Source organism: Dermochelys coriacea, chromosome 1, assembly GCF_009764565.3.
Source record: "Dermochelys coriacea isolate rDerCor1 chromosome 1, rDerCor1.pri.v4, whole genome shotgun sequence".
NCBI classification, from domain to species: domain Eukaryota; kingdom Metazoa; phylum Chordata; order Testudines; family Dermochelyidae; genus Dermochelys; species Dermochelys coriacea.
In genome coordinates this window covers 113254334-113278003 of record NC_050068.2, presented here as the reverse complement: position 1 = coordinate 113278003, position 23670 = coordinate 113254334, and the positions used below count along the sequence as shown (strand labels likewise).

Here is a 23670-nt window from a genome sequence, read left to right as displayed (position 1 = left end):
GCTGTTGAGTAAAAGGGGTTTTGTGACTCTAACTTGACACTTCCAAAACTATGCAGTGTAGCTGTAGCCAGTTTGGCCCCCCAAGATATTAGAGAGAGGGGTGCGGTAATGTCTTTTATTGGACCAAGTTCTGTTGGTGAAAGAGACAAGCTTTCGAGTTCACCCAGAGTTCAAGACCTGTGTAAGTTCCAAAGCTTGTCTCTCTCACCAACAGAACTTGGTCCAATAAAAGATATTACCTTCCCCACTTCCAAAACTGTATTTTGACTGAAACAATTAGCTGAAATAGACACAAATTCATAAAATGTTTCCCTCAACTTGAATCTGCATTTTTCAGCTAAAAAAAAGTTTTGATTGAAAAACTTGACCCAGCTTTACTCTAGTGCTTCAAATAAGTTCAGAGTTCTGATTTCTGGTATGGTGTTTTGTGCATTTTAGTAGCTCAGTTACTGCCCTAATTTCTTAGCAGCTTTAATAATGTTGCCAGAAATTCTTCCTAACGCCTCGTTTAAGCTTGGACTTATGTCAAGCTGTCACTCGTTGTCTTGCGTACATAAACTGTGCTATTGAAGTAGTACCTTGCTTTCTTTATTTTTGAAAAATTAGATTTTTATGCCTTTATACTCTGTCCTCTCTTGTGATAAGTAAAATAATTTGATCCTATGTGTTGCATGAGTAGGGCCCTGCCAAATTCACAGCCATGAAAAACACTTCATGGACCATGAAATCTGATCTTTTGTGTGCTTTTACCCTATACTATACAGATTTCACCAGGGAGACCAGCATTTCTCAAATTGGGGGTCCTGACCCAAATGGGAGTTGCAGGGAGGGAGGCATCACAAGGTTATTTTAGGGGGTTTGCAGTATTGCCAGCCTTACTTCTTCCCTGCCTTCAGAGCTGGGTGGCCAGAGATCAGCAGCTGTTGGTCGGGCACCCAGCTGTGAAGGCGGTACCTCCGCCCAACAGCAGTGCAGAAATAAGGGTAGCAGTACCGCAACCCTCTTTTTGGGTCAGGACCCCTACAATTACAACATTGTGAAATGTCAAGACTTAAATAACTGAAATCATGAAATTTATGATTTTAAAAATCCTATGACCATGAAATTGACCAAAATGAACCATGAATTTGGTAGGGCCCTATGCATAAGGCATAATCTATTATCTTTCCATGACTTCTTTGTTTGGATTCTAGTTTAAATCTATTTTTCTACTGAAAAGCCCAGATCTTACAGCAGTCTAGTTAGTCTTCCAAAGGCTTTGTAAAAAGAAATGATTACCTCACTGTTCTTATTAGAGACCTTTAGGCCTTAGAAAAAAGTAGTAGATAGATGTACCTTAAGGATTTATGCTGCTGCCCATCATTGTAGTATGAGTGCTGAATCCTCACTGTTTGCCCATGTTTATAATTTCTCATTACTCCAGATTTTGTTCCATATAACTTTTTTTCTTCTTTCTTTCCTTATTTTCTTGTCTTCCATTTCTGTACTGTATCGTGTTGGATGACATAAGGCTCCTGGATACGTTGTTGTTTGAATTTGTGGCATACAGAGTTCATCCAACTCTTTGCAAGGAATAGTCTTGATTCTCCCCTTTCTAGAGCATGTAACTTCATGTGAGCCTAGTTGCATCAATTACAAGTGTCAGCAATTCAACACTTGGGCCAAATTCTCTGCTAGTAAAACTCAGTGAGATGTGAAGTCAGTTTGCCAGAGGTTAAGCTATTGTCTTAAAACAGTTTAGGGCATTGATTCTCTTACAGTCAGGTGTAGATGCCATGATATGAGAACCTGAATAGAATCTAGGTGTGGGAGGAAAACCCTTTTGATTCAGTTTAAGATGTGCGTCTCGGTCTGCCGGCAGCCCCAAGGAGATCCAGCCAGTCCTCAGGAGGCAGCTCCTCTGCAGGCTCCAGCAGCAGGCGGGATGCATCCGTCTCTTGTGGTGGCTCCACCACAACTAAGCTGCAGGGTCTGCCTTTTGTAGTTCCCCTTCCTATCCCACCCTTCCGCTTCCAGCGGAACAGACATGGCTCTCCTGTTTTAGCCCACCAGGAAGCATGTTGTAGTCCCTCCCCGTCATTCTCTGAGGGAGGCCACACCACCTCGCTAAAGGTAAATAAATGCTTTTTTTCCCTATTTGACAGATAAGGAGACTGAAGAATGTAGTCTCGTCACTTAGGAACCTGGAAATAGAGTACAGATCTCTTGGCTACTACTCTAGTTGCTTTTTAATTCTGTACCTCTTCTGGATCACAATGCTTCTCATTTCTGTATGCTTCATATATAGTTAAGCAGAGACGTGCAGAATCTGAAATGCTGTAATGACTAACTTCCCTCATTTGAACAAACAATACTGCACCTAAACTTAAGTTTACTCTGCTGTGGGCCATGTTAGCCACATAATAGTGAAAGTCAAAAATTGAGAAATACTAAGTGGTGTCTGGCCATCATACAATATCTACCTTTGAAAACATGAAGGTATGTGAAATCTGACAGAAAGGGAGTGCTGTATAGCTGTTTAAGCCTGAACTTTAGGCTTCATTTTAAAGGGACATCAGCTTGAAATCTAGTCTTTCAAAGTTGGATGCTTTCAGGTACTACTCATCCCTTAGTCCCCTTGTCATTAGTGAATTTTGTATGTATATAAAAAATTACATACAAACTACGTTTAAGGAACATTATTTAGATTGCAAAGTTGAAAATTCAGAAGTTAAGATATGCCAGAGATGCTCTAGGCATCTCAGGTTAGACTCCTAAAGTTAATGGACTCTTGACTTCAATTTCTCTTATTTCCCCATCTGTAAAATAGGGATAAAGCCCCCTCATCACTGGCATGTTGTGAAAATAAATTCTTTAGTGTTTGTGAAGCACTCTCATACTATGACGGGTATGGAAAAGCCTATGAAGAAATAATTCCAAATTAAGTGCAGAATTTGAGTAGTGTCTAGTAAAGAAGTATACGGAAAAACCAATATGGAATAGCTGCTCATTCATTGTGAAGTGTTCATCCTGAGCACAGAACAAGGCAGGGGTTGTATGGAAAAAAAATCATGTGGTCATGTAAATAGATTGTGTCATAATACATATGCTCAAGGAGGGGCTGAACTAAGGTTGCAAAGGCGTTTCCTGAATTGAGTGCCTAAATTTGCAACCTTAATGTTCTTTTAATGTAGTGTTGTGTGTGTAATTTCCAAGCTTTTAAAAAGGCAAACTGCAAGGTAAATTCCGCTTAGCTCCTGTGGCACTGGACCTCAGCTTGTTCAGTACAGGTGGAATTGTCAAGAAATGCTGCAGCAAAGTTGCAGCAAGTCTCCATTGAGCACATTCAAACTACTGGTTTCAGAGTAGCAGCCGTTTTAGTCTGTATTCGCAAAAAGAAAAGGAATACTTGTGGCACCTTAGAGACTAACAAATATATTTGAGCACAAGCTTTCGTGAGCTATAGCTCACTTCATAGGATGCATTCAGTGGAAAATACAGTGGGGAGATTTATATATACACACAGAGAACATGAAACAATGGGTTTTATCATACACACTGTAAGGAGAGTGATCACTTAAGATGAGCTATTACCAGCAAGGGGCGGGGGGGGGGGGGGGGGGAAAGAAAACCTTTTGTGGTAATAATCAAAGTGGGCCATTTCTGGCAGTTGACAAGAACGTCTGAGGAACAGGGGGGAAATAACATGGGGAAATAATTTTACTTTTTGTAATGACCCATCCACTCCCAATCTCTATTCAAGCCTAAGTTAATTGTATCCAATTTGCAAATTAATTCCAATTCAGCAGTCTCTCATTGGAGTCTGTTTTAAAAGTTTTTTTTGTTGAGGAATTGCCACTCTCAGGTCTGTAATTGAGTGACCAGAGAGATTAAAGTGTTCTCTGACTGGATTTTGAATGTTATAATTCTTGACATCTGCTTTGTGTCCATTTATTCTTTTACGTAGAGACTCTCCAATTTGACCAATGTACTTGGCAGAGGGGCATTGCTGGCACATGATGGCACATATCACATTGGTAGATGCGCAGGTGAACGAGCCTCTGATAGTGTGGCTGATGTGATTAGGCCCTATGATGGTGTCCCCTAAATAGATATGTGGACACAGTTGGCAACGGGCTTTGTTGCAAGGATAGGTTCCTGGGTTAGTGGTTCTGTTGTGTGGTGTGTGGTTGCTGTGAGTATTTGCTTCAGATTGGGGGGCTGTCTGTAAGCGAGGACTGGCCTGTCTCCCAAGATCTGTGAGAGTGATGGGTCGTCCTTCAGGATAGGTTGTAGATGATGCGTTGGAGAGGTTTTAGTTGGGGGCTAAAGGTGATGGCTCGTGGTGTTCTGTTTTCTTTGTTGGGCTTGTCCTGTAGTAGGTGACTTCTGGGTACGCTCTGTCAATCTGTTTCTTCACTTCAGCAGGTGGGTATTGTAGTTGTGAGAATGCATGATAGAGATCTTATAGGTGTTTGTCTCTGTCTCAGGGGTTGGAGCAAATGCGGTTGTATCGTAGAGGTTGGCTGTAGACAATGGATCGTGTGGTGTGATCTGGGTGCAAGCTGGAGGTATGTAGGTAGGAATAGCGGTCAATAGGTTTCCAGTATAGGGTGGTGTTTGTGACCATCGCTTAATTATCACCGTAGTGTCCAGGAAGTGGATCTCTTGTGTGGACTGGTCCAGGCTGAGGTTGATGGTGGGATGGAAATTGTTGAAATCATGGTGGAATTAGTCAAGGGCTTCTTTTCCATGGGTTCAGATGAAGATGTCCTCAATGTAGCGCAAGTAGGGTAGGGGCATTAGGGGACGAGAGCTGAGGAAGCGTTGTCCTAAGTCAGCCATAAAAAGATTGGCATACTTTGGGGCCATACGGTTACCCATCGCAGTGCCGCTGATTTGAAGTATACATTGTCCCCAAATGTGAAATAGTTATGGGTGAGGACAAAGTCACAAAGTTCAGCCACCAGGTTAGCCGTGACTTTATTGGGGATACTGTTCCTGACGGCTTGTAGTCCATCTTTGTGTGGAATGTTGGTGTAGAGGGCTTCTACATCCATAGTGGCCAGGATGGTGTTTTTAGGAAGATCACCAATGGACTGTAGTTTCCTCAGGAAGTCAGTGGTGTCTCGAAGACAGCTGGGAGTGCTGGTAGCGTAGGGCCTGAGGAGGGAGTCTACATAGCCAGACAATCCTGCTGTCAGGGTGCCAATGCTTGAGATGATGGGGTGTCCAGGATTCCAGGTTTATGGATCTTGGGTAGCAGAATATCCCAGGTCGGGGTTCCAGGGGTGTGTCTGTGCAGATTTGTTCTTGTGCTTTTTAAGGGAGTTTCTTGACCAAATGCTGTAGTTTCTTTTGGTATCCCTCAGTAGGATCAGAGGGTAATGACTTGTAGAAAGTGGTGTTGGAGAGCTGCCTAGTAGCCTCTTGTTCATATTCCAACCTATTCATGATGACGACACCACCTTCTTTGTCAGCTGTTTTTATTATGATGTCAGAATTGTTTCTGAGGCTGTGGATGGCATTGTGTTCTGCACGGCTGAGGTTATGGGGCAAGTGCTGCTGCTTTTCCACAATTTCAGCCTGTGCATGTCGGCGGAAGCGCTCTATGTAGAAGTCCAGTCTGTTGTTTCGACCTTCAGGAGGAGTCCACCCAGAATCCTTCTTTTTGTAGTGTTGGTAGGAAGGTCTCTGTTGGTTAATATGTTGTTCAGAGGTGTGTTGGAAATATTCCTTAAGTTTAATGGCTTGTAATTTGGCCAAATTTGGGCATTTTTTCATCAGTATCTTAAAAAAGCACATCTCTGACACCCGGGCCAACCCTCTGCCAAATTTCGACTTCCTGCTCAAAAGTATGGAGGAACTAGAACTGTTGGATGAAAAAATTGTAAGGAATTCTTTATCATGGGCAAAACAATGTATGTTTCTTAACCTTGTTCTTGGAAATGGCTAGACCATTTTTGTTGAAAAATTTTCCAAAAAATTCCACCTGAGGCAGGCAGTCAGCATGTAAAATTTCAGCCTCAACAATTAGTTTGGCAAAATTTATAAGCAACTGAAACAGGATCTTATGGTTGCCTGACACTCCCCACAGTTATAGGTGGTGCTAACAGCTCCCCCTATAATTTTTATCCCCAAATTCATACAGAAACTGAGTACTCAAATTGCTGTCAGCTGCACAAAGTAAACAATTTTTTTCAGTTTCAGTAATCTTAAATGTTAACAGTCCAATAGACAGCTTAAAAGTTCAAGTATTTTTAAAGTTAACATCTTCTCAAAATGTTACGAAGTAGGGACGATTCCATTGGATTTCTATTAACTTTTTTCAGGCTAATTTCGTGTGACTCAAATTTTTTTTGTTCTTGTATTCCCTGTGCAGCAATAAATGTGTTTAGAAATATTTTGACTGTCAAATTGCTCTCAAAAATACAAAAAGGACACATTGGCATCTGAGCTTTTAAAGTAGGGGGAGATAAACTTCCAATAGGAATGGGTTTTTTTAAAGCACTTCCAAGAGCATGAGGTTAAATGTACTTTGTATCAAGCAGTTGCCTAGAGGATGCAAGCTTTACTTTAAATTTTTGACAGAACTTCTCTTTTTAGGTTTCTCAGGTTGCAGAATATGAAGAGGCAGCATATATAGCATTTGCTATGTTGGATGCAGTTGACGGAAAAACTGAGGATGCTTTGCTAGCACTTGAAGCCATTAAAAACGTTGTTTCATATTGGAATCTTGCACTAGTAGGTGTAATTCTTTTATTTTAATTTTTACATTCTTAATACTGCATGGTAAAAATCACTACTTTGTTGGCTAGATTTTCCAGAGAAAGGCTGAAGAGATTGAGAATGATACACTCTCACCACAAGAACAAGAAGAGTGCAAAAGTCACCTGCAAAAGAGCAGAGACTATCTATTAAAGATCATTGATGAAAGTTTTACAGACACTTCAGTAACTGAGAAGGTATGTAATTTAGTTTGCTTTGTAGTTTTACTGATGGAATCCTTTGCATCAGCAGGAAATCTCATCTTTTAAATTATCCTTTCAAAATTTGATAGAGCATTAACACTTTCTTCAGTGAAATGTTTTGCTTTACAAGCCAAATTCAGTGTTTAAGAATGAACTATGCATTTAAAAGGACTCTGCGTAGTTTGTTCCTAAAATGCAGATGGCAGCAGTTCTTTTCTATTTTGGAAATATTTTGTTATGCACATTTTTTAAAAAGCTTTATTTAAAAAAATTTGTGAATCACTACTGTAGTCAAGATTCTGAAATTGAACTAAAATAAAAGGAACTTTTATTTTTGGACAAATATTAGGCCAAGGTTAGAATGGAGATTAAATATTTGACTGCATTTAACTCTATCTTTGACTTAATCCTAATCAGTCATTGCTTACAAATATTCAAGTGGGGCTGATGAATCAGGAAAAGACACATTTATATACTACTTCTGGTTAGACGAGTCTTTCTACTGAAGTTCATGCAGAATTATATTTAATATTTTTGTCCTATGTATAGTGATGATACACATGCAGAGTGGGCATTGAGTTTTGGAAGAGACAATAAGTCATAATATGTCATGTAAACAATAGTAGTTGACAATGTCAAAAGTCGTGGGAAACTGCCGAGAAAGATTAGTATATTAAGATAGAAAGTTCAGGTTTTGCATTAGTAAAAATATTGTTTGGAATCTATTTGTTCAGATAGAGGAATAGTCATCTTGAAATGTGGTATTTTTACATGAAATTCTATTTGCTAATAGTGCTTTATTATTCCAATTGCACTTGAACTCAAAAAGAGAGTATATCCCTAAACCTCTTTGTGCACTGCAATTCTCTCTCAGTTACCAGTGTCAATAGAAACTGTTAAGGAGATGCTGGAAACAGTAATTCAAGAACTTGGGGATTATGGTGAAGAAGGAAGTCCTGTCTTCCAGAATGGCCTATCCCGAACTGTAGATTCAGAATTTAAACACTCCACTCCGTCGCCAACAAAATTTTCTTTATCACCAAGTAAAAGCTACAAGGTATATCAAATAACACACAAAATTCATCTCAAATATATTGTTTTTTAATTAATGTGATAAGATTCAATTATTGTTCTTTCAGTTTTCTCCCAAAACTCCCCCTCGTTGGGCAGAGGATCAGAAATCTTTACTTCAGATGATCTGTCAGCAAGTAGAAGCCATTAAGGTAGGTAAATCCTAATTGAGTTAATGTATCAACAAATATGTAGTAATGAGTATTTTTAACACTGTATTGGTACTACAGTTAACATTAGATTATAAAGCTCAGACTGTTTTAAAAAAAAAAAAAAAATTAAACTTCCAGTGTGTGATCAGATTTCCAGTTATATCAATGGAATTAAAGTGGTTAAATCTCTGCATAATTTGAAGAGTATGGGTGCAAGTGTCACTTATAGAAATTTAATTTCAGAATCTATTAAATTAGTGCATAAGCAGATAAGGGTATCCTTCTGTGGGACCATACACTGAGCATGTGAATGCTGTTGATTAGGAGAAGACTTTCTATAAGTAGTTTCTATAATAAGACTTTTCTTTTCACGCCTCTCAAGCCAAAAATTATAAGAAAAAGATGGCTTTTGTTGGATGGCTGTAGAGGCAGGACAGAAGCACTATATAAGGTATTAGTTTCAAATGTACTTAAATTTGAAAGGGGTCGCTAGTACTGACATCTAAAAATGGGTTTAATTTGTTCAACCTATTCTCTGTCAGATTGGTTCTTTAACCAGTGTATTTGATCTTGCACTTAAACAGTCAAGTTATGAAAGTCCAGAAGTAAAACAAGAAATTCATTTTTGTTTGAAAAATAGTTAATGGTGATTAAATTATCACTGACCTTTCTCCATATTTTAATAATTTTCCTAACTGCAGTGCTGCTGGCCTGATAGGGAATGAATAAGAATAATTTTGCATTTCTTATGTTAGCCTTGTAAAATTATACTTGCCAGGCAAGCAATTGTTTATGTGTAAAATATTTAGTTTTCATTATCGTAAGGAAGCTTTTGGGTCTAGGTTGCTAAACTTTCATTATCCCTTTGCCAAGGCTGATACGTTTTAAATTTGAAAGCACAGCTTTTTTATTTTATTTTTTAAAAAAATTTAAGGTCTGCATCTTTGAGTAGAATCTATTGGTAATGATTTGGAAAGAGCTAGTATCTTTTAATAAGTAAAATACCATCTTTGACTGTATCCATGTGATCTCACTTGAGTCTAGGTACACATATTGTAGTCTTTTGAATAGTGGTGTCCATTAGGCTGCCCCAGGGATGTCCTCATGGCCACCGCCCGAAGGCAGCAGAGTGGCTGCAACCATCCTGTTACCTCTTACTGCCCATGGCAATGAAACAAAACTAGCAGTGTTTGCCCACTACCGCTTAGTGGAATCTACTTGTACTACGTTAGAGTTAATCCCCCTCAAAATATTAGTCAGTAATTTATTTTTATTCTGGTTGTATCAAAACAACTTCCTCCCTGTCTTTTCCCTCCTCTACTTCCCCCCGCCCATTTAATTTCTCCCTTGGTGCACAGCACCTCTCTCCACAGAAAAATGATGGATTGAAAGCCCTCGAGCTTTAAACGGTCAGTTTAATTCCACTCACTAATGGCCACAACCTGTCTGTTTTTGCCTCTGAGTGTCTTGCGCCAGATTGCTGCTCTGTGTCAGTAATTCTGAACAACAGGGAAGTCCAGGAATCCTTATCAGATCTTTGCTTCCTCAAACAATCTGATCCATGCCCTGCTGTGTGTCAGCAAAGAACTTTGCCATCCACTATGCAACACCTATGGTCCGTACCAGCAAATAATTCTTGGCACCATCAGACAAAGATCTGGCATCAGACCACCTCAGTACCAACTATCACCTCTGCTCCAAAAACTGATACCACTCCTTACCATAATAAGGGTGGTTGAGTCATGACTCCCAGCACTGGTCCCTTTCCTCTTATAGGGAGAGGCTAACACTTCACTTTTCAGGGAACAAAACACTAATCCCATAACAGAGGCAAGTGATGCCAGCTCAGTCTGACTCAGCACCAAAGTAGTACAAGCCATATTCTGTATCGCTGACTGAAAATAGCAGTAACCATCAGACACTGGCAAAGACATTGATGCCAACCTCAACATCAGTACCAGTACTGTCATTGTAAGCCCTGCCAGTAACTGCTGATTTTATGCTGAAGGAGTACTTGTGGCACCTTAGAGACTAACAAATTTATTAGAGCATAAGCTTTCGTGAGCTACAGCTCACTTCATCGGATGCATTTGGTGGCAAAAATTTTTCCACCAAATGCATCCGAGGAAGTGAGCTGTAGCTCACGAAAGCTTATGCTCTAATAAATTTTAGTCTCTAAGGTGCCACAAGTACTCCTTTTCTTTTTATGTTGAAGGAGGTAACCATGACCCTGGCATATATTTCTGACCTCTTGGTACTAGGGACACCTTGAGGTTTGGCTCTGCCTCTCAAGGTCTGTTTATCCCATCATTGGGACACGCCTGTTCTCCATCCAGTTGGGAGCCACCTTTTCTCTCACACAGGTCAGAAGACGCTCTTTACAGACCAGAGACTCACTTTAGAACTCCAGCATATCCACCTCAAACATGGCAGTTGCCTGTTCAACCCTTTCAGAACTGGCCTTACCTCATGTAGTGCTCCACCTTGGTGCTACGGAGCATGCTGCGGACTACATTCAGGATCTAATCTTACTCCTATCATTTAAGGAAGCATAAGGAGTCTGGAACCCCTTCTTCATCTATTGCCAGACCATCGTTATTTTTTCCTTCCCCCTGGTCTGCAGAGAGGGGGGAAAAAACAAGAGCAGCTGGTAGAGAAACAGGCACTATTGCCAGTAGCACCCTTAGTCTCCCAGGGACTAGTCATCACCCTCCTGGGGAGACAATCTATCCAGCTCCTCTACCAGCTGCTGATGACTTCAAAGCATTTCGAAAGCAACTTTCCCGCATTGCTCAGACTCTTGAGATAGAAGGAAAAACTCACAAGCTTTTTGATATTCTGCACTCATCTGCTCCTGCTATGATAACTCTGCCAGTTAATGAAGGCATCTTGAATTCTGCCAAGACACAATGGCTGACACCAGTTATGCTGCCTTTGTGGCTAAGAGAGCAGAAAAGAAATATCAATCTCCCTTAGGGGTACCCTAGCAGTTTTTCTTTAATGCACATCCACATCCAACACCAGGTTCCTTCATGGTTTCTGTAGTCCACAAAGACCAAGCAGACTAAGAGCACCCCAAAAGATAAAAATCCTTAAAAAAAAAAAAAAAAAAAAAAAAAAAAAAACTAGACTTGTTTGGAAGAAAGGGCTATTTATCGATCTCACTGCAGCTTGGAATTGCTAATAATTGTAAAGTATAATGGTGTTGCTTGGGAGAGGCTATCACCCTTTATAGCTAAACTTCCACAAGACTTCCAAGAAGAGTTGAAAAGCATCATTGTTGAAGATCAGCTAGTAGCTAAAACATTGCAACAGACCACCATGGATGTATCAGACATGACTAAAGCCTTGCCTATTGCTGTAACCACATGCAGGGCTTCATGGCTGCAAGCCTCTGGCATGCTAAGAATATTGCAAAGTATTTGAGGGCACAGAATTACTTTGCATTAGCATGGACAACTGACTGCATGCTCTCAAAAGCTTCCAGGGCCATAATTTGTTTTCTGGGCATCTACACATCAGCCCAAAATTATAAGACCTTTAGATGTAAGGGGCAGTCGAGGCAGACACCGGTCTACCTTCAGTGATAGTCTTGAGTCCCCGCCAAGGAAACAACTGAGACTACTACTTTGGCGGTTGGTCAGTCTGCACCTACTTCCAAGCAACAGTTTTGATGATAGATTCGAGAGCTACATTCTCAGACCACTCAAAAGCCTTGCTTAAGTCCCACCTTTTGGATGTTGGCTTCCTTGCTTCCATCAGGCGTGGACTGTGAAAACAGAAAAAGGTTCTGTAAGTTGATTGCCCAGGGCTTATTCCATCCAATTTCAGTCCCCCTTCCCTGTCTCTCTTCAGGGACCCTTCTCATAAAAATCAGCCAAAGGAAGAGCTAGTTTATCTACTTTGCATAGGAGCCATAGAGCAATGCTTCCCAAACAGTGAGCCATGGCTCCTTTGGGAGAGCCACAAGTGTTTTGGGGGGGAAAATCAATATGCCTGTTTTTTAGTTGTGTGGGGGTTTTTTTAAACTGAAGGTATTAATCTAGGCTTAAAAACCACCTGCACCTTATCTGTGAGCCTGTCTTAGGCTGCTATTGCTGCAGGGGCTGGGAGCTTCTGTACACCCTCTGCTCTTGCAAGGGGCCTTCAGCAGAGACACTTCCTGCTGATGTAAGAATTCAGCATGATAAACAAAAACAGCTATAGTAATTTCTTCCTTCCAAACTGAGGCTTGGGTGTCAAGGGTAAAAATTAGTGTTTGGTAAACACCAAAGTAAAACTGAATTTTTTTAAGGCTTTGCATAGAATAAACATCTGTTTTAATATTCAACTACACCTGTCTTTTTTTTTAATTTTAAACTATATAAATACTTTCTCCTGATAGAATGAGATGCATGAAATGAAACTCAATAATTCCAACTCAAACTTGTCGTCTCATCGGTGGCCTGCTGAAGGCTATGGCACAGACACAATGTCAGATGGCTATCAGGGAACACAAAGCTTTCATGGAGCTCCACTAACAGGTAAACTGGTTTTGAGTTTAATCAGTTACTGTATCTTGTTTTCAGAAGACCTTGGTCAGCCTCTAAAATTGCTATAAATTAGGCATTTAAGTTTTAAACACTGCAAATGAGCTTAAAAATATCTTTGTTGAAAAGCATTACCTTTTTGAAGATGGTTCTCTTTTGGGTAATGGCAAAATAGAATTACACTCTTGTGTTTCTCTCTTAGTTGCTACCACTGGCCCATCAGTCTACTACAGTCAGTCGCCTGCGTATAACTCTCAGTATCTTCTCAGAACAGCAGCTACCAATGTAACACCAACAAAGGTGAGGAGAGATCTGTTAATTTACTACTTTGAACTAGTCTTTATCAATTTTCAGTTTCTATATGTGAAACTGATTCTTCCAATGAAGACTTTTAGGGATAACTTTGTGTGATATTCACACTTAAGACAGGTTTCAGAGTAGCAGCCGTGTTAGTCTGTATTCGCAAAAAGAAAAGGAGTACTTGTGGCACCTTAGAGACTAACAAATTTATTTGAGCATAAGCTTTCGTGAAGTGAGCTGTAGCTCACGAAAGCTTATGCTCAAATAAATTTGTTAGTCTCTAAGGTGCCACAAGTACTCCTTTTCTATTCAGTTATGTGGATTATGCTCAGTGCCCAAATGTGGATGACATACTGAGTGAGTCCTCTCAGATTCTGGTGGTGCAGGAGGAGGTGAACCATCAAGAGCAATCTCTTGCATTTGTATTTGAAGTATACATGCTCACTATGTTATCTTCTATTGAGAAAATCTTTGACAATACCTAAGATCCGTTTCTCTGTAGGATGGGAAGAAGTTTTGGGAGTAGTAGGAAGGAATAGAGAAGAAACAAGCAGTAGCTTTTCAAGCAGCTAGGTGTCTCTATAAAAAGGAAATCTTTGTAACTGTTCTGCTTCGCTTAATATTAAAATCTATCCATCTTTTTTAAAGATAAAAACAAAAACATCAACAAACTTTTCAGGGCAAGGATTGTCTTATGTTTGTACAGACACTACTATAGTACAAATAGAAAATAATAATCTTTCTTTTTTTAGGCTCCAGTCTATGGCATGAACAGGCTTACACCTCAACAACATATATATGCTTATCAACAGCCAATGCATACACCACCACTGCAGAACACCTCTGCCTGCATATTTTCCCAAGAAATGTATGGTGCTCCTTTGCGTTTTGATTCTCCTGCTACTGGACTTCTGTCTCCACGTGGTGGTGATGAGTATTATAATTACAGTGTTCCACAAGCAAGCACAAATCCACCGTTGCCTGAGCCAGGCTATTTCACAAAACCTTCAGTTGGTCCTCTGATTCCAAAGTCTGCAGAATCAAAGGTGATAGAATTTGGGAAATCTACCTTTGGGCAGCCTGTACCAGCAGAAGGAGCAAAATCCTCTTTCACAACACCTGCACAATCAACTCAACCAACCACTTTTAAATTTAACTCTAATTTCAAATCTAATGATGGAGACTTTACATTTTCATCACCTCAGATTGTAGGCCAGCCCCCCGGTGCAGCTTTTAATAGCAGTGAAAGCCTCTTGGGTCTTCTGACATCTGATAAACCTTTACAAGATGATCGATACATGGGGCAAAGAACAGTTCATGATCATACAACTGGCCAAAGAAATACCTTCAGTTTTGGTAACAAAAATATTTCAGGCATTTCATTTACAGAAAATATGGGACAAAACCAACCTAAAACTTCAGGTTTTGGCAAGGGTGACATGTTCAATTTCCAAGATCCTGGAAAACCAGTGTTTGGAACGCCAAGTTCAGATCTGGCCAATAGAAGTCATGAAACTGATGGAGGAAGCATCCATGGTGCTGATGATGATGATGATGGTCCACACTTTGAGCCTGTAGTGCCACTCCCTGACAAGGTTGAAGTAAAGACGGGTGAGGAAGATGAAGAGGAATTCTTTTGCAACAGAGCAAAGCTGTTCCGTTTTGACACAGAATCTAAAGAATGGAAAGAAAGGGGCATTGGAAATGTGAAAATACTAAGGCATAAAATATCTGGGAAGATTCGGCTCCTCATGAGGCGGGAGCAAATATTGAAAATCTGTGCAAATCACTATATAAATACAGATATGAAAATGCAACTAAACGCAGGTTCCGACAAATCATTTGTATGGCATGCTTTAGATTATGCAGATGAGTTTCCAAAACCTGAGCAGCTTGCCATTAGATTCAAAACACCAGAGGAAGCAATGCTTTTCAAGCATAAGTTTGAAGAGGTGCAGAATATTTTGAGAACTTCGGGATCAAATGTTGGTACACCAGCCATTCAGAGTGTTGGGACTACAAGAGAAATAGCAAATCAGGATAGCAAGGAGCCTTGCAAAACTACTCCTGGAACCCCGAATTTTGGATTTCAGTTTAAGAAAGAGGAGATGTGGCAGTGTAATGTCTGCTTAATGAAAAACAGTTTAACTACTTCCCAGTGTAGTGCTTGCCAGGCTCCAATCCAAAATACAAGCAGTTCTGTAAAGGGACCTGATGGCAAAAGCAGTTTTACGGTTACATCAGCTACATCTACACCGATATCCTTTTCTTTTGGTAGGGAAATCCCATCTACATGTACTACTAGTGGATTTGGGGAACAGTTTATGTTGAAGGAAGATCAGTGGGCTTGTAATGTGTGTCTGGTTCGAAATGAAGCTACTGATAAGAACTGCTCAGCATGCCAAAGTCCGAATCCAACAAACAAGGAAATGCATGCTGTACCATTATCTGAAACTTCTGCAGCTTTCAAACCCAACACTGATACCACACACGATAAATTTGGATCAGTTTTTGCTAAAAAAGAAGGTCACTGGGATTGCAGTGTTTGCTTAGTAAGAAACAAGCCCACTACATCTAAATGTGTTGCCTGCCAGAATCCAAATAGAACTAATATGCCAGTATTTGGTCAGCAGGCTTCATTTAAAATTGGCCAAGGAGATGTTCCGAAGACTACACAAAATGATTTTGGAGCTGCGTTCTCTAAAAAAGAAGGTCAGTGGGATTGCAGTGTGTGCCTAGTCAGAAATGAAGCAAGAGCTGTAACTTGCGTTGCTTGTCAGAATCCCAATTCACCAAGTCAGCCTAATGTGTCTACATCTACTATTCAGGCATCTCCTACTCCTGGAGTTGGTTCTACCACTGATGCAAGTAAACCTCAGAAAAGTGGATTTGAGGGACTCTTCACTAGAAAGGAAGGGCAATGGGATTGCAATGTTTGCTTAGTACAAAATGAGCCCACTGCATCTAAATGTGTTGCCTGCCAGAATCCAAATAGAACTAACATGCCAGTATTTGGTCAGCAAGCTTCATTTAAAATTGGCCAAGGAGATGTTCTGAAGACTACACAAAATGATTTTGGAGCTATATTCTCTAAAAGAGAAGGTCAATGGGATTGCAGTGTGTGCCTAGTCAGAAATGAAGCAAAAGCTGTAAATTGTGTTGCTTGTCAGAATCCCAATTCACCAAGTCAGCCTAATGTGTCTACATCTACTATTCAGGCATCTCCTACTCCTGGAGTTGGTTCTACCACTGATGCAAGTAAACCCCAGAAAAGTGGATTTGAGGGACTCTTCGCTAGAAAGGAAGGGCAATGGGATTGCAATGATTGCTTGGTACGAAATGAAGGCTCTTCAGTAATCTGCGCAGCTTGTCAAGCACCAAATCCAAGTAATAAGCCTGTTGCTGACACCCCATCCACTCTTACATTTGTCCTTAAAAGCAAATTCTCTGAACCTGCTGGAGGACAACTGGGAACAGGTTTTAAGTGTGACCTTTCTGAAAAAGGTTTTAAATTTGGCCATGCAGAACAAGGAAAAGCACCTTCTTCCTTCAACTTTCAGATTCCTTCAGATACTGAAGTTAAATCTACAAAAGAAGGATTTAGCTTTTCAATGCCTGTGCCCACAGGTGGATTTAAATTTGGCATACAGGAGCCTAGTAAAAATATCACAAAGGATGATCCACCCAAAGAAAGTACCAATGGCTTCTTAAACAGTGGTGATGAAAAAGAGAAAAAGGAGACTCCCTCAAAGGGTGTAACTGGTATCCAGTCTCATAATGTCTCTAACAAACAGAACAGTGATTTAGTATTTGGCCAGAATAGCAGCACTTTCACTTTTGCTGACCTTGCAAAAACTACTTCTGGAGAAGAATTTCAGTTTGGTAAAAAAGATCCAAACTTCAAGGGTTTTTCAGGTGCAGGTGAAAAGTTATTTTCCTCACAGAGTTCTAAAGTGGCTCACAAGGCTAATACTTCTGCTGATCTTGAGAAGGAGGATGATGCATATAAGACAGAGGACAATGATGATATCCATTTTGAACCTGTAGTCCAGATGCCTGAAAAAGTGGAATTAGTGACAGGGGAAGAGGATGAGACCGTGCTCTATTCACAAAGAATAAAACTATTTAGGTTTGATCCAGAAACAAGTCAGTGGAAAGAACGTGGGGTTGGCAACTTGAAAATTCTTAAAAATGAAGTTAATGGCAAACTAAGAATGCTAATGCGACGTGAACAGGTACTGAAAGTATGTGCAAACCACTGGATAACAACTACCATGAACTTGAAATCTCTGTCTGGTTCAGACAAAGCATGGATGTGGCTAGCCAGTGACTTTTCTGATGGAGATGCAAAGTTGGAGCAGCTGGCAGCTAAATTCAAGACGACAGAACAGGCTGAGGAATTCAAACAGAAGTTTGAAGAGTGTCAGAGGCTGCTGTTGGATATTCCACTGCAGACCCCACATAAGCTTGTGGATACTGGTAGAACAGCTCAACTCATACAGAAAGCAGAAGAAATGAAAAGTGGGTTGAAAGATCTCAAAACCTTCTTGACGGATGATAAAACTAAATTGACAGAAGAAGAGAATAAAAACTCAGCTTCAGCCTGTAGCACTTCTGATTTAATTATAAAGCCACATGCTGAAAGCACGGGGCCTACTCTGGAGTGGGATAACTATGATTTACGTGAAGAAGCATTGGATGATAGTGTTAGTAGCTCTGTGTATGCCTCACCTCTGGCAAGTAGCCCTGTGAGAAAAAACCTATTTAGATTTGGGGAGTCTACAACAGGATTTAATTTTAGTTTCAAATCTGCCTTGAGTCCATCAAAGTCTCCTGCCAAACAGAATCAGAGCAGGTTGTCTGTAGGAACAGATGAAGAGTCTGATCTTACTCAAGAAGAAGAAAGAGATGGACAGTACTTTGAACCTGTGGTACCTTTACCTGACCTTGTAGAAGTGGCAAGTGGTGAAGAAAATGAGCAAGTTGTCTTCAGTCATAGAGCTAAACTCTACAGATATGATAAAGATGCCAATCAATGGAAAGAGAGAGGTATTGGGGATATAAAGATCTTGCAGAATTATGACAACAAACAAGTTCGTATCGTAATGAGAAGAGACCAGGTATTAAAACTCTGTGCCAATCATAGAATAACACCAGACATGAACATGCAACAGATGAAAGGAACTGAAAGAGCCTGGGTATGGACTGCATGTGACTTTGCAGATGGGGAAAGAAAGGTAGAGCTCTTAGCTGTGCGATTTAAACTACAAGATATTGCAGAGTCATTTAAGCAAATTTTTGATGAAGCAAAACATGCCCAAGAAAAAGACACTTTGATTACACCTCTCTCTTCACGTGCCAGTACACCAAGAGAGTCTCCATGTGGCAGAATTGCTGTAGCTGTACTGGAGGAGACCACCAGGGAGAGAACTGACCTGAATCAGGATGGTGATACATCTGATGTGACTGTAGAGGTTCCAGAGATGTCAAGCACTTCTGAAACACCAACAAAAACGGTGGTTTCTCCTCCAAAGTTTGTATTTGGTTCAGAATCTGTCAAGAGCATTTTCAGTAGTGAAAAATCAAAGCCATTCACATTTGGAAATACTTCAGCTACAGGATCTCTATTCGGTTTCAGCTTTAACTCTCCTTCAAAAAGCAAAAGTGAAGAGGATAGTTCGGTATCTCAAAACATAATGCAGAGAGAACTACAGCTCACAGTAACTGAGCCTCAGGAAAGCTACATTGCCAGTCAGAAGCCTACAGACAGCCAGGGAGAAAATTACCTGGTTACATCAGCAGCAGGATCCTATAATTACGCATTTAAAACACCAGAAAAAGGTAAGCGTTGCCTGAATAGGCAACTGTTTATACTAAAGTTTTACTTTGAGAAGATTATTGAAAAATTTGTCATGGAAAGCAGTTAGTGGCTTTTTGTTGCAATGAAAATACTGTAAATTGTATCCCTGTAATGAGAGTAAACTGTTCTCTTCAGTAGTTGAATGCAAACTTCATGTTTCTTGCAAATACCTCTTTAGCTTAAAATCTTATGGTTTTGTCCTTCGCTTACAATTGTTCTCTTTGTGCCTGGTGAGGGAGCAGGGGATGTCTGAACTATTGTGCTAGGTCAGCATAACTCTGCCCATATCTAGGAATTCAGATGAGCTAGTAATTACCTATGCACTCGGGCCAAAATTTTCAAATGTGGTTGCCTAAAGTTTGGAACCGGAATCTATAAGTTGGACATGTACCTAAGTAAGTCTTGTCAGCACTTCTGAAATTATGGCTTTTATTTTGGTACTTAAATACAGATGCAGGGACCTGTCTTTAGACAATGATGTTTGAAAACTTTGGCTTCCATTTCTTTATGGAGAGGCACAGTTGTTTAGCTGAAACCTGCCATAACATAAGAACTTGAGTGCTGCTGATGTATTTTGATTAGGTGGTATTAGTAGAATGGTATAAACTAGATTTTTGTCTTACTGTTTTTTCTTATCTGATTCCTAAATTTTTCAGCAGCAGAGTGAAATAATTATCAGGGAAATATCCTGCTTGAAGACAATTGTATGGTATATGAAATTTGACTCCAGTCCCTTGTGATCAAAGTGCAGCCCACAGCCAGTCACTTTAGAGGTCTGGTTTGAAGAGGCTGCACAAATCCTGGTATTGCTTTGTTGTCTTAGCAGACAGAATAAATTATATAACTTTGATTTATTTGTATCTTCTGCTGGGCAAACTCTTGGGCTTCACCTTTAAATGGCCACCTACAACTTTACAGTAGAAACTGAGTATTTCATTGCATTATATAGCTAGTAATGTTTAACATATTAGGGCCCTTTGAAATTCACGGTCCATTTTGGTCAATTTCAGTCATCAGATTTTAAAAATATGAAATTTCATGATTTCAGCTATTTAAATCTGAAATTGCAGTGTTCTGATTGTAGGGATCCTGACCCAAACAGGAGTTGTAGGGTGGCTGAAAGATTATTGCTGGGGGGGGGGGTTGCGGTACTGCTACCCTTGCTACTGCTGGCGGCAGTGCTGCCTTCAGAGGTGGCTGCTGGTTGGGAGCCCAGCTCTGAAGGCAGATCCGTCGCCAGCAGCAGAACAGAAGTAAGGGTGGCATGGTATGGTATTGCCACCCTTACTTCTATGCTGCTGCTGGCGGGGCGCTGCCTTCAGAGCTGGGCACCTGGCCAACAGCCACCGCTCTCTGACTGCCCAGTTCTGAAGGCAGCACAGAAGTAAAGGTGGCAATACCATGACCCCCCCTAAAATAACCTTGCGATCCCCCTGCAACTCCCTTTTGGGACAGGATCCCCAATTTGAGAAACACTGTCTCCCCTGTGAAATCTGAATAGGGTAGGGTAAAAGCACACAAAAGACCAGATTTCATGGTCCATGATTCGTTTTTCATGGCCATGAATTTGGTAGGGCCCAACATATTATATGAAGCATATGATTGTATTGGCATTTAAAAGTGGGGGGGGGGGAAGAGGAGTCAAATCAATTTTGTTAAATGGAAATACTTTGACTAAATTGCAGTAAAAAATGGACAATGCAGAATTTTGGACTAAAAGTGGATTTCAGAATTATGAAAAGTATGCTGATCTATGTAGTAAAGTATCCTGGTAGGAAAAACTTGATAGCTGCTGCTTGTTTACATGTATTGAGTAGATTGATAAACTGGTACAGCAGGCAATGCAAATATTCATTAGCTGATTGTGATCTCTAGGTATTGGAGATATACACTTAAGAACTTAGATATGTTTGTGCCCCTCTAAAAATCCAAATAAACACTTAAACCCACATCATTTATTTTCTAGGATTTAATTTTAGTCTTTTTAAATCTAATCCAATGGCCTTTTGGACCAGCACACCTTCCTTCCAACCTGATAGTAAAGGTATTTACACACTGCACTGAATGTGTGATGAAATCACTCTTTAGCTGGTACTTACAATTGCCCAGTTGTGGCAAAGCAGATGACTATATAATGGTATGAAAATTTACACAAATTTAATATGCATGCTGACGAGCAGTAGTTAGAATTAGTGTGTGTTTGACTTTGTACCTGTCATAGCAAAAGAATGTCTCCCTATCCTCTGTTAGTTTAGGGGTTTTTTTAATTCACACAAGTGGTGGTCTTGGAGTGCTCTAGTTTGTAGACTTTTGGCTTTTGTGTTGCTTCAAATTTACCATAGGAATTCCAGAACTGCTTGCTAAAATCTTCCCTAGGAAGATGAGAAGAGGTATGAGAAATTTCAGAGTATGCTCAGGATGATGATGGAATTCCTTATGAAGAGGGTTTCAAACTGGCTCAGTTCCATTCCCAGTGTCTAGCCAGTAAGAACTGTATATCCTTAAAAATAAGCATATGTGAAATGGGAAGCAGAGTCAGATCTCCTGAACTCTTGAGTTTTTCCAGCTAGTGTCTGAATTGAATCCACCTGTGTGCTACTGGAAGTGTTCAAAAAATCACTCACTGGTCGCCTAGTTGTTTACTTCTGGCCCTTTTCATAATTAAGTCACATTCTGAGATTAGGAGGCCAGTGCTGTCTACTCACCCAGTGTGTGGCTGCGTAAGGAGTTGCTCTGCACCTAACTTTTTTTAAAAAATAGACTTTTGTTGTGTGGCTGACTACTTGCTGAATAAACCAGGTTGGTGAGAACTTTTGGAATCTTTATTTTTTTCCTTTAAAATAATAACTATAGATAAGCTGTAGACATTGTCCAATATTTTTTAAAAAAATACAAAGATACACAGAGAATATTTTATACTTGAATGCAACAGTCCTCAGTACTAAATATGTATAACCAGATCTTACAACAAATGCATGGTATAACCTAAATACTGGCAGTTCTACCTAGATTAAGTAAAACTTGGTCAAATGTTGTCTCCGTAAAACAAATGCTTTTCACTGTTCTAACAGTATTAGTTCCTATAGCATCCAAAAAGTGTTTTCCATCATTATAATCTGAAAAGGTATATTACATGCTTCCATCAATACTAACTCTTTATTTATTAAAAGAATAATATTGCTACTTCCAAATTTAATCAGATTCTAAATTTAAAATCTTCAGTTAGTCTCATTTGTTGTTAAGTAAAGTAAATATTCTTGATTCTTTTCCCCCGGCTAAATTTGTTCTTTGTTATCTTAGGGCTTGACACTTGCAAGTTAGAGCGCATTAAAGCAGCCCCGGGCGCCCTAACTCGTGACCCATCCACACTGGCAAGGCACATAGAGTGCCTGGACTCTGTAGCTGGAGCGCTCCTGGTAATCCACCTCCACCAGAAGCATAACGCTTGGTGTATCTCAGCTGAAACGTCGCAGTGTCAGTGTGAACGAGGTGTTGCGTTACTGCGCTTTGATCAGCCTCCTTAAACGTCCCATAATCCCCTTAAATCAAGGAGCTACTCTTATAGTTTTGAACTCGCTTTAGGAATGTGGATATGCCCTTTCAAAACTCTTTCTGACAGCTGGCATGCTTATCTGCTCCGGGATAAAGCAAGCCATTAGTGTGGAATGCTGTGAGAGAGAGAAGTGGGGGTGGGAGTGTGCTGCTGTCTAAACTTAAGATAGCATGCTGGCATGCTCTCAGTCCCCCAAAACCCACTCTCCCCCCACATACACACAACACACTCCCTGTCACACTCCACTCACCCCCCCCATTTGAAAAGCACGTTATAGCCACTTGCATGCTGGGATAGCTACCACAGTGTACTGCTCTCTGTGGCATTGCAAGAGCTGCTAATGTGCCCACTCCAGTGCGCTTGCAGCTATCAGTGTGGACAGACTGCAGCACTTTCCCAGTTGCACTCTCCGAAGGCTGGTTTAACTCAAAGCGCTCTACATTTGCAAGTGTAGCTATGCCCTTAGTCGTCTTCCTTTACAGAGGAAAAAGTGATGAATGTATAGTGCAGTTGATATTTTAAAATGGTGAGTACCCATAACTTGATATGATTAGTTTGTAAAAGAGGAAAAACTAAAATAGTAAACATTTTCTGATCTCACATTCACTGGATTAAGTTGCACAAAATATTCCCTGATCTTAAAATGAAGCTTCTACCTCAAAATTTACTTTTGTGGTGCTCCATTAAGATGAATTGTTGCATGGAAAACGCAAAGAATCCTTATATTTTTTTGAAAGTTTCAAACTGTTAACTTCCACAGGTAGAGACTATAACACTCTACAAGATCTAGTTCAATAGGTTCTTCTGCATTACAGACCTTGGAAATATGGTGTGAATTTTATTCTTTTTAAAAAAAATTATATGAAAAAATATCAAAATCTACATTTGACTACAGCTGAGCCTTTGGATGTACTGATCTGATGTGAGGGGGAGGGAATTAATAGAGGACATGCCTGAAATCTGCCTTTCAAATCCAACCCATTAAAAATGTAGTCAAGGATTACTGATGGTGGTATTCCTTTTTTGGAAACAAGGTAGAAGCTCTCTAGAAAAATTTAACTATTAACAGAACATAGTAGTTCTAACCCCCATAGTTGGAGCATGGACTAAAAAGTAGGATGTTTTTGGTACTTGGATCTCTTAACTGCTATGGTTTTAAACCCAGCCTTGATCAATTCTTGAACTAATTACTCTTTTTTTGAGAGGGAGGGAATCTTCAAAAGATGTGATATGCAAACTGTTCTCCTTTTTTAGA

At 40.1% G+C, this 23670-nt stretch overlaps 1 protein-coding gene and 1 long non-coding RNA gene across 4 annotated transcripts in view; both read left to right on the top strand.

The window, feature by feature from the left end:
- The window catches only part of LOC119846366 (E3 SUMO-protein ligase RanBP2-like), a 62753-nt gene that overhangs the window by 22231 nt on the left and 16852 nt on the right, over nt 1-23670 (top strand). For 2 of the 3 annotated variants that reach the window (XR_006279477.1, XM_038379984.2), the window contains exons 14-20: nt 6586-6723; nt 6798-6944; nt 7825-8007; nt 8090-8173; nt 12558-12696; nt 12905-13002; nt 13755-18843. Coding sequence is in view for 2 of the 3 variants with exons in the window: in XM_038379984.2 (XP_038235912.1) it covers nt 6586-6723; nt 6798-6944; nt 7825-8007; nt 8090-8173; nt 12558-12696; nt 12905-13002; nt 13755-18843 (5878 nt within the window). In the remaining variant the exon portion in view is untranslated. Of the gene's footprint in view, nt 1-5696; nt 5703-6585; nt 6724-6797; nt 6945-7824; nt 8008-8089; nt 8174-12557; nt 12697-12904; nt 13003-13754; nt 18844-23670 lie in introns of those variants that run through there. The other variant, XM_043509608.1, reaches the window with a different exon arrangement.
- On the top strand, nt 1052-6032 carry LOC122459054. The gene is made up of 3 exons (XR_006279491.1): nt 1052-3336; nt 4421-4422; nt 5722-6032. It is a non-coding gene; the product is annotated as an uncharacterized LOC122459054 (long non-coding RNA).